General features: G+C 54.9%; 1 protein-coding gene across 1 annotated transcript; it reads right to left on the bottom strand.

Moving 5' to 3' along the window:
• Window positions 1–6,012: 6,012 nt before the first annotated feature.
• On the bottom strand, window positions 6,013–11,100 carry SFRP5 (secreted frizzled-related protein 5; the record flags this gene model as incomplete). The annotated part of the gene is made up of 3 exons (XM_011951241.1): window positions 6,013–7,126; window positions 8,959–9,036; window positions 10,614–11,100. Coding segments are annotated over 3 exons (912 nt in total), but the record flags the coding sequence as incomplete, so codon positions are not given.
• Between the last annotated feature and the right edge of the window lie 2 nt (window positions 11,101–11,102).

Genomic DNA, 11,102 nt, shown 5'->3' with positions numbered 1-11,102 from the left:
AGGAGGAAAGCTGTGCCTTGCACGCAGGAGGGGCTCAGCACATGCTTGTCGGATTGACTTGAGGCCTAGTCTTGTGACCAAATTGTGAGGGCCCAGCACTGGGGGTTGGGGTTGGGACTAGAACTTGGTAAATGCCAAACAATGCAGACTTTAGAATGGAAAGATTTTAACTAATCCCTCTGAGAAAGCCAGAAAGGGTGAGCCTTCAGGGAGGCTGAGAGCGGCACGAAAGAGGATTGGACATGAGATGGGAAGTACACACCATGCCCTGAACTGGGGCAGGTGGGTGGCGGGTGGCTGGGTGCTGGGTACTGGTAAGGGCTTTGCGTGCGGTATCTCATTTATTGCTCGCAAAAACTCGAGGTAAGCACTGTTCCCCCGAAGCAGGAGCAGAGTCCCCGCAGAGGTAGAGGGTGGTGCCTGGCACTGCCTGCTGTGGCCCAGCTCCATGCTTGGCCCCTTTACCATCTGTTGGAGCGGTGCTGGGGCCTGTTGGCACAGGGGTGCTGCCCCCAGGCTCACTGTGCTTTCCTCCTCTGGAAAGTGCACCTGATGGTGATGTGTATCTGGTGTGGGTGCTGTGAGAGAAATGAGAGAGTCCGCGGGAGGCATGGGGCATGGTGCCTGGCATGCTGGACACACTGGCTCCTGTCATCCTGGCCACCTTTAGAGGACAAACAGCTCTGTCCTGGGTGGCTTAGAATAGTGATCTTTTTTTTCTTTTAAACCAGAGAATAATTTTAGATTATTCTTCAGAGAAGAGTATCAGAGGCACGAGTGTAGTTTGGAAAAGCAGAGTCAATACATTTTGTTTTTGGAAAATGAAAATGCCAAATGTTGGTGAAATCTTGACCATAACAGCAGTGACTTGAAGCCTGTGCTTGCAGGCATGGATTACAGAGATGGGAGAAACATGAGTTTCCATCCTTTGGTAGCAGCCTCAGAGAAGGGGATGCTAGTGGGCCTTGTCCCCTTGAGGTGCCCCTGAGAGTAGGCAGGGGACATACCTTTCAATTGCAGGTACCACTGGGAAGCGAAGTCACGAAGGGATTGTGCTTTACAACTGGTTGCATCCACAGCATGGAGAGGACCTGCACGTGGGTGGCCTGGAAGACAAATTGTCCATGTTTGAAAAAAAAAAAAAAAAAAACAATTTGTTCTCAGGCCCCTGAGGACGAGGGGATGGGGAACCAGACTCTGCTGCAGCCCTGGCGCCTGCTGGGGCAGGTCTGGGGCTCCAGCTCCCACAGCCTGGTGTGGGCTTAGGGCTCTCCCGATGCTTTTTGTGGTTGGTTGTGTTGAGCAGCCTCCTGTGAGCCGTCGCTGGCAGTGGTTTCTGGTATCTTCAGGATTTTCAGCCCTGGGGCTGAAGCCATATGAAGTTTTGTGTTCATCCCCTTGTTTCCCTGGAACCTTCGAGGCACCCCCTAAGAGAGGCCCTGGCCCAGCATCTGTCTTATAGCTGGTGGCCCTCGGGATAACACCTACATTGATGGAGCACCTGTGCCAGGCACCATGCTGAGTGCATCATCTCATCAAGACCTCATGATAGTCTCCAAAAGTAGGTTCTGTTGTTAGCTCTGTTTAATTGATGAATAAATGGAGGTGTGGGGAGGTTAGGGAACCTGCCCAAGGTCACATAGCTAGTAAGTCATGGAGCCAGGATGTGAATTGTGCGACATGCACTTGTAGAGGCCTCATAAGAGAATGTTTGGAGGAACAGAGCAATACTGGGTGCCACCCTCCCCTCTGTCTGCCTGGCCCCCTCTGGCTCCAGGAGCTAGCCACTGAGCTAACAAGAAGGCCTACCCACTAAGCACAGCCTCTCTCCTCTCCTCCCTCCCACCCCCCAGCCCTAGCGAAGTGGGCTCAGCCTCAAGAACAGAGGCAGCCTTGTGACCGGAGTTTCTCCAGCTCCCAGCAACCCCACCTCCAGTCTGGCTGAGTATGTTTCAACACCCCAGAGCAGCACATTCCATTCTCTGGCACAGCTGGGGGCTGGGGATTCCGGATTCCCCTGGCTGCCTGTGTTCTTCACAGCCCCAGCAGAGCCTGCTGTCTGGGCTGGGACGTGGGGTCCCCGCCACACACATTCCAGCAGCAACCACCCCCCGCGTTACGTTTCTTCAGGAGTGAACTTCAGCCAGGATTACAGGCGACTAAACAGTTGTGGGATGTGAGCTTCCTTTGTGGAGACCTAAGGCTGGATGCTGGCAGGGCTGAGAGGGGAGAGGGGATTGGGGGTGGGCTGTCTTTGGGAATTAGGAGAAAAGCCACTGACTCCTCTGCCTCTGTCAGTACCCTTGGAGTGGGATTGGAACAGGGCTCCCAGAAATCTTCGTGTGAGGCAGGCTGGCAGAAGCATGGCTGCCTGCACCCCCTGGCCTTGGCTTTGCCCCTACAGACTGGTTAAGAGCATGAAGTCAAATTCTAGCACTGCCATGTGCAAGCTGTGTGACTTCCAACAAATTCCTCAACCTCTCTGAGCCTCAGCCACCATCACTGAAACGCCACTACCTCGAATGGCTGTTGGGAGGCTTAAATTAGAATGCAAAAGTTGGGTGAGCCACAGTGGCTCATGCCTGTAATCCCAGCACTTTGGGAGGCCAAGGAGGGAGGATTGCTTGTGTCCAGGAGTTTGACAGCAGCCTGGGCAACATAATGAGACTTCAACTCTACAAAAAATAAGAAATTAGCCAGGCATAGTGGCATGCTCCTGTGGTCCCAGCTACTTGGGGGGCTGAGGCAGGAGGATCGCTTGAGCCTGGCAGGTTGAGACTGCAGTGAGCCATGATCGTAATACTGTGTTTAGCCTGAGCAACACAGTGAGACCTTGTTTCAAAAAAAAGAAAAACAGGAGAAAAGATCAGAGAATGCAAAAGTGTTTTGAGTAGTGCCTACCACCCATCATGGCCTTGATATTTATTGATTACTAGTATTACAGGAATACTAGTAATCTCTTCAATGTTGCCTTACACCACCACCTGTATTTCTGAAGCAAAACCCCAAAGGTAGGTTCTAGCTCTCTTCTGAAAGTAGCGTTCTGGCTTCTAGATAAGATCCTCTTGTCTTCTCCCTGCCTTCCTGCCAGTATTGTTTCTTAGTTGATTAATGAATCAATTAGGAATTTTACTGAGCACTTACTATGGACAGGCACTGCTAGGTCATCGCTTTTGGTTAATAAAAATACTCATTACCATTTAATGGACATCTATATACTGTGCATTGTACTTTTCATGCATTTTCCCACCTAACGCTCAGCAACCCTGTAAAGTAGACATTTTTACTCCATTTTACAGCTGGGCACTATTCCCGACATTACGCAGTCACTAAGTCACAAGATTAGAAGCCAGGACTGGACTGTACCTGCCTCTTCTCACCCCAGCCCAGACTGTTCAGCTGCTTCCCCCCTTGTCCTTTCTGTTCTCTATTAGAACTCTGATTTTGTCCCCAACTGAAAAAGCTTGACTTACTCTGCTCTCTTGTACCTAGGGGTGGCCATGTGACTTAGTTTTGGCCAGTGAGCTAAAAGTGGAAATCTACTAGGTGGGATTGCTGGGGAAATTTCTGTTTTCCTGATCAAAGGGGGGCCAAAGGCAGCTGACAAGCTGTGCTCCTCGCCCTTCCCCGCCTTGCTGTCTGGAATGTGGTGGAGAAGTTGGAAGGAGGCATCGTCTATAACCACGAGGGCGAACGTCGCCCCATGACAAAGCAGGAAGGCCGGAGTTGGACATAGACCTCCCACCTGTCCACCTCCAGCCCTCTTGTGTGGAGAAGCTGGGGTTTCTTTTCCTGGAGTTTCTGTTCTGTGCAGTTGGGGGCCACATTGTTCACTGCACCCAGGTGCTCTCGGGGCAACATAGCTGCTGGGTCTCCAGCCAGTGGGAGGGAGCCTTGTGTGGCTGAAGGGAATGAAGGGTGGGGCTCAGGCCTGGAAGGACCTCCCTGGTCTTTGGGAAGATTCTTCTTGGTCACAGAAAATAGGTTCCTGGTGAGTCTGACAGCAGATGTTGGGGGACAGCAGTCAGAGCTATGCCCTGACCTCTTGTGGGGGTAGAAGAGTGCCTTCCTGGGCTTCACGGGATGGACTAAGGGAGTCTTCCCCTCGCCCCGCTGCCCCATGGCTGCCAGCATCTGGCAGAAGTCAGCATAGTACTTCAGCCAGGTCAGGCCCAGTCCTGTGTGTGCCATGGAAAAATCACCCCTGGTCCTGGTTGACCACAGAAGTGTCCGTAAACATTTGGTCAGGGTAGGCGGCTGGGAGACAAGGGGCAGATTCAGGGAGCCAGGTGCGCTGGGCAGAGTTTGGGCGTGGGTGGGTGAGGGAGGAACAAGGCGGCCTGTGCAGCTGCTGACCTGCGGCGAGGCCACCTGCCTGCCTGGGGTGATTTATGGGCGCGCTGTCGGACCACCTGCTAGCCAGACCTCAGGGGAGTGCGCGCGCATGGCCCACAGCAGAACTCAGCCCTGGCCCCTCTGGAGCCATTTCCCTGAGGTGATGTGCACCTCTGGGAGTGGAAGCCAAGGCTTTCCTCAGCTCCAGAGAATGAGGCTCCTTTGTCTTGGAGGAACACCAGGCCTTTTCTGGACTTGGCATCCCAGCTTTACCCCCACTGGTGGGGTAGACTTCTCCCACTGGTGGGGAGAGCCCCTCAGGGAGTGCCCCTAGCCCCCTGCTCTGGGTACATCTGGCATCTGCTGATGGGCCCCCCAGGGAGCTCCTTTCTGGCACTGCCCTGTCCATAGGCTGCCCATTAGAGTGGAAGTGGCTTCTCGCCTCCATCTCAAGCTTTCTCCCCTCCCTGCCATCCACCTCAAGGCAGCAGCCTCCATCTGCTCTGAGCCCACTGGGGCACCCCCTCAGCTCCTTGCCCTCTCCCTGTCGCAGTTGTCACCTTATCTAGGTAGTAGTTCTCAATCCTGGCTACACATCATCCCAGGGAGCATCTACAAACACTAACTCCTGGGCACCCTACAGAGATTCTGATTGAATTGCATTAGAGTAGGGCCCAGGATTCTGCAAAAGCTCCCTAGATGATTGTAACGTTTATGTGTTGAAATGCAGATTCGGATACAGCAGGTCTGCATTTCTTTGTTGTTGTTGTTGAGTTAGGGTCTCACTATGTTGCCCAGGCTGGTCTTGAACTCCTGGGCTTAAGGGATCCTCCTGCCTCAGCCTTCCAAAGTGCTGGGATTACGGGCGTGAGCTACCATGCCCCCAGCCAGATGCTGCCTTTCTAACCAGCTGCCAGGTGATGCTCATGCTGCTGGACCAGGGACAGGGAAGGAGCAGTGCCCGCGGTGTGACACATCTTCGACCTCAGGCTTTTCACGATAGTTCCCCGCGGCCCTGCCTTCTTGGACTCCTCCGATCAGTCCCTCACCTCGTGGGGGAGCTGCTGCAGGACCATGGAGTCTTCAGACTGTGGGAGAAAGCTGGGGAACTTGGCACTTCCATTCCTCCTCAGGAACAAAAGAACGTCCACCTCCATCCCTCACTTAGCGGTCAGAATGACAGGGTGACCCTTGCTGTGTACTACAAAAACACAGGCCTTGCTTTTTTTTTTTTTTTTTTGAGACGGAGTCTCACTCTGTCGCCCAGGCTGGAGTGCAGTGGCCGGATCTCAGCTCACTGCAAGCTCTGCCTCCCGGGTTTACGCCATTCTCCTGCCTCAGCCTCCCGAGTAGCTGGGACTACAGGTGCCCGCCACCTCGCCCGGCTAGTTTTTTGTATTTTTTAGTAGAGATGGGGTTTCACCATGTTAGCCAGGGTGGTCTCGATCTCCTGACCTCGTGATCCGCCCGTCTCAGCCTCCCAAAGTGCTGGGATTACAGGCTTGAGCCACCGCGCCCGGCTGGGCCTTGCTTTTCTTAGGCATTCCAAGGAGGTCTATGTGGCCAGGCCATGGGTTAAGATAAGGGCTTCTTTCTGGGTGAGGCTCCATTCTAAACCTCCCTCTCCCCCCACCTCTTGGGAACCAGCTGACAAAGAAATCACCTGGTCCAAACCAATTATTGTTTTATTTGATCTAATTAAAAAGTTAAAAAAATTAGAAAACACAACCGTGTATGTATTGGTTGCCTAGTACCTATGGCCTCACAGCAGTAGCAATAACTTATCGGGATAAAAAGGAGCAGCAGAGGCTGAGGAATGAACCCCGGGGAGTGAGCCTGCGGGTGTACCGGACGGGGGTCTGTGCTGAGGCTGGGCTGGGCTTGCTCTCCAGTCCAGGGAGAGCTCTGGACCTTGGGGCAGGGAAATGGACAAGCTGGGGGAAGGCAGGGGGTGTGGCTGGAGGCACTGAGACCCCAACTCCTTTCCTTTGGGGGGCTAGGATGACACATACAGGGGCGGTAGGGAGAGCTGTCTCCCAAATAGCTTAGCCTAATATTGAGACTTCCCTCTTCAAGGCGAGGCCCCACCACCGACACAGGGGAGCTGGAGCTGACATCACTGTCTACTCTGAAACCTCCTCCTCAGGGTGCCCTGAGCCCCTCCACCCTTCCCTCACCCTCTCCTCCCCTGCCTACTTTCTGAGACCCTGGGGTCTTCCCCCAGATGAAGAAGCCCTGCTCCTGAGAGAGGAAGCCCAATATCCCAGGGACCCCAGGACCCCTGGGTCAAAAAGGATAGCCTGGGCTCCGTGCCCATCCCTTGGGCCCTGTGCCAGTAACAACACTCGTGAAAACACCCTCCAGCAGGGCTGGGTCAACCTGGAAGTAGGGGCGGGGCCAGAGGGCAAGCAAGGCACAGCTGGCAGGGCAGGCAGGAGTGCCCTTTAGTGGGGCTCTGCGGCCCCGTAGAAGAAAGGGTAGTAGAGGGAGCAGGGATAGGAGAACATGAATTTGACTGCGAACTTCATCTCCTTATTCTTCTTGTCCCAGCGGTAGACAGCCATGAGCAGCAGCTGTCCGTCCACTTTGCGGCCCATGACCAGGAAGCTGCCCGCCAGGCCGTCCAGCTGCGGGCAGGGGCAGCCCGCGCCGTTCTTCATGTGCAACACCAGCCGCTTGGTGTCCTTGCGCTTCAGGGGGCCTGGCTTGAGCAGCTTCTTCTTTTTCTGGGCTCCAATCAACTTCCGGTCCCCATTCTCTATCTTGATCTCCTTGATGCGCATTTTGACCACTGTGGGAAGAAAGGACAGGGGCAAGTTGGGAATGGTCAGATCTACGTGGGCCCACAGTTGGTGTGTTCTGGACCTTCGGGCTCAGGGAGCCTGATGCCCTGCGAGGTTTGGAAGGGTGGAGCTCGTACAGGCACATTTTCATGTTTATGAAGCACTTACCATGCTGCATTCTCATGGACAGCATCACGTTTCATCCTCAAGGTACAGGAGAGGGGAAATGAGGGGTAGAGAGCTTGTGACCTGCGTGAATTGAGAGCCCAAGCCCTTCTGAGACACCAAATGCAGGGTGGAGAGCTCCTGATGGAGCAGCGTGTGGGGCTCTCCAGGGAGGGGATAAGGAGTGGATGGGACTGGGGCCGGCTGCTTGGAAGGGGATCCTTGCAATGGAGGGAGGCTGGACTTCCTGATATCTGGGGATGATTGCCATTGGGATTTCTGGCTGTGTGTGAGTGTATGGTATGGAGTATATATGGGGTGTGTATATGTGTAGTGTGTGTGCATGCACACACGGTGAGTGTGGTTGGAGCAGTGGTGGGCTGGCAAATATTTAACAGCTGGCTCTGTGGACAGGGAGCCCTGCTTTGCATTCATTGACATCCATGGGGTCAATACTCCCACCACAACTGACCGCAAGACTGGGTGTGGAGCTGGGAATAGATACACACAGTTCAGCTCTTGCTGGTGTGAACACACCACTGTACAGTAATATGTATGTGTGTGAGAGAGAGATTGTATGGTGGGTGGGAGTGTGTTTGTGGTATGTATAGGAGTAGGGCAGGGGGTGTGGCTGGAGGCACTGAGACCCTAACTCCTTTCCTTTGGGCGGTTAGGATGAAGGCAGGGTCTGTGGCCAGAGAGCCATGGTGCAGGTCACCCTGCAGTGGATGTAGAGAGCCTAAGGAGTCCTGGGCCTCAGGGTGGGGTGGAGAGTCCCTCGGGCTGGTTTCTCCCTTCTTCAGGCTTCTGGGCCCCCATCTCTGTGGGGCCAGGGAGAAGTCAGAGAATAACTCTGCCCACTCTTGGCCGGATATTGTCATAAAATCTTGTTCCTTCTCTTTATGTCCCCTTCCTCTTCTCTTTCTCTCTCTGACACACACACACACACCCCTTGCAATAGCAGTATTCTCTTTCCAAACAGGCTACCGACATAAAAGACTCCTCTGAAGAAAGGACTTCATTATCATCTCCTTTTTTCTTTTTTATAGACAGGGAGGCTAAGACACAAAACAGGGAACTGACTTGGCAAAGATCACACACTGAACCGCGTGGCCCATGTGCGAGCCGGGTCCTGACCGGACTTGGCTGGGTTTTCCCAGAAAATGCGAAGGCTCTGGATGAAGCTGTGGTGACAGGTGACCACAGCTCTGCTGGCAGGAGGTGTGCTGAGTCCCAGGTGGAGGTACCCACGGACAAGGGTGCTCCACTTCCATCCTAGAGCCATCACTCCCCACCTGGCTCCATTCATCTCTGGGCTAAACCTGGCTCCATTCATCTCTGGGCTAAGCCTGCACTATCCACAGAGATGATCCAGTCATGGAGGCCCCTCTGAAAATGACACCAAGGGAGGGCTGCGGGAGCCCTGGCCGGGGTGGTTTCTGAGGCCTAAGCCCATAGCCTTGAGGGACTTGTGATGGTCCTGAGATGATGCAGAAAGAGGTGCATTTCTCTTGGGAGAGGGTTTATGGTTATCACTGGATTCTAAACCAGAGCCATGATGCAAAACCTGTTGGGATTCACTGTGATGGATGTGGGCACATATGTTCCTGTGTGTGTCAAGAAAGAGAGGCTGGGGGTGGTGCCGGGGCAGTGGCAGCATGGGCCCCACACTCACCAAAGTCACTGGAGCACATCTGCTCCATGAGGCCGTCAGCACTGTGCTCCATCTCACACTGGGCGCAGATCTTGGTCACTGAAGAGAGAAAGTGGGGTAGGGTTGGGGGACAGTTGGTGAGGGGATTGGAGTTCCAAGAGCCACTCAGGGTGCAGGCTTCCTCACTGACCAGCCACTTCCCCCTGCCAAGCCTCTACTTCCTTATCTGGAAATGGGATGATGGCAATCATATCACTACCCGTTCACAGAGTGACTGACAATCACCAGACAAGCTGTGCAGGGACAAAACTGCCAGGTGGGCACAGTGACTGCTCCATGACCCTGGCGGCCACAGCCATGATGTGCATTGTATTTAAAATTTTATCTCCTCTCAGCCTATGAAGTAGGGATTCTTATTCCTATTTTATTTTTGAGACGGAGTCTCGCTCTGTCACCCAGGCTGGAGTGCAGTGGCTCTCTAATCTCAGCTCACTGCAATCTCCGCCTCCCAGGTTTAAGCGATTCTTCTGTCTCAGCCTCCCAAGTAGCTGAGATTACAGGTGTGTGCCACTGTGCCCGGCTAATTTTTGTATTTTCAGTAGAGATGGGGTTTCACCATGTTGGCCAGGCTGGTCTAGAACTCCTGACCTCAAGTGATTCACCCACCTTGGCCTCCCAAAGTGCTGGGATTACAGGCATGAACCACGGTGCCTGGCCCTTATTCCTAATTTGGAGAAAAGGGAACCGAGGCCCAGAGCGGGTTACTCAAGTCTGACAACAGACGGGGAGGAAGGGGGTGAGGGCATGGAGCCAGCCTGGAAGAGCTATGTGGACCAGCACAGCAAAGGGGAGGCTGAGACCAGGGAGAAATTAGGGTTCAGGGGACCGAGGTTGTGGGTGGGAGGAGGGACTTAGGATCTCATAGGTTTCATGAGCCTGGGATGGCTTCCTATTTTATGGATGGGGAAACTGAGGCTCAGTGAAGTCAAGCAACTTGCCTAAGGGCTTTTCTTTAGGGGCACAGCCTAATCTGCTCTTCCTTCCGCAGTGAGCCTTACCCAAATGACTCCCAGCCAGGGGAACGAAGGAAGAGGGTGGAGATCTTAGGATTCCAGGTACAGAAAATGGGGAGGCAGACCATAGCTCAGGAACGTTCTTAGTCTCCAGTCTTTCCCCACACCCCTTCCCTCACCTCTCCTCTCTTCCCAAGGTCCCAACACGGGGTGGGGGTGTTGCTGGCTTTGGTGCCTCGGGATCCAGGTGAAAGGCATTGTTTAACGACCCCAGACATTCTTGGGCTGAGAGGGGTCGTAAGGCATTTATCAGGACGTCCCAAGATGGGGGGACGGCATTGGGGGATTCTCAGCAGCTTGGTTGGGTGGGCACTGAGAGGGGTGCCAGGGGTGTCCAGGGAACGAGAGCCAGAGGGAAGGTCTGGAGCCGCAGGGAGGCACTACGCTGCTACTCCCTGGGGAGGTGGGAAGGCGGAAAGGCTGCGGGGGATAATTCCGGGGGCGATGGGCTGAGCTAAGACAGCGTGTGTGTGTGTGTGTGTGTGTGTGTGTGTGTGTGTGTGTGTGAAGGGCGGGAGCTGCACCTCTTGGGGGATTCGCAGAGCTATGCTAGGGGAGCTGCAGGGCCGACGGAGCTTGCGGGGACGGCGGCGGCGGCGCTACCTGGAGGCGCGGTGGCGGGCAGGTGTCCGAACTGCACGGCGATGCAGAGGTCGTTGTCCAGGGGGAACTTGTGGCAGTGCAGCATCTCGGGCCAGGGGAAGCCGTAGGCCTCCATGAGGGGCGCGCAGCCGGCACGCACGGCCTCGCACAGCGAGCGGCACGGGTAGATGGGCCGGTCGAGACAGACGGGCGCAAAGAGCGAGCACAGGAAGACCTGCGTATCCGAGTGGCAGCGCTTGGCCAGCAGCGGCAGCCAGCTGCTCGCCTGCTGCTTCACTTCGGCCAGGCTCTCGTGCTCCAGCAGGTTGGGCAGCCGCATGCGCTTGTAGCCCACCGTGTGGCAGAGCGGCAGGTCGGCAGGGATGTCGAGGCACTGCGGCGGCTTGGAGTAGGAGCGGCCGTGCAGCGGCTCGGCCTGCCAGCCATAGTAGTCGTACTCCTCGCCGCACGCCGGCGTCCAGTGCAGCGCCCCCAGCAACAGCGCCACAG

This window comes from Colobus angolensis, unplaced genomic scaffold, assembly GCF_000951035.1.
Source record: "Colobus angolensis palliatus isolate OR3802 unplaced genomic scaffold, Cang.pa_1.0 Scaffold316, whole genome shotgun sequence".
Taxonomy (NCBI): Eukaryota; Metazoa; Chordata; class Mammalia; order Primates; family Cercopithecidae; genus Colobus; species Colobus angolensis.
This window is presented reverse-complemented; position numbering and strand designations above follow the sequence as displayed.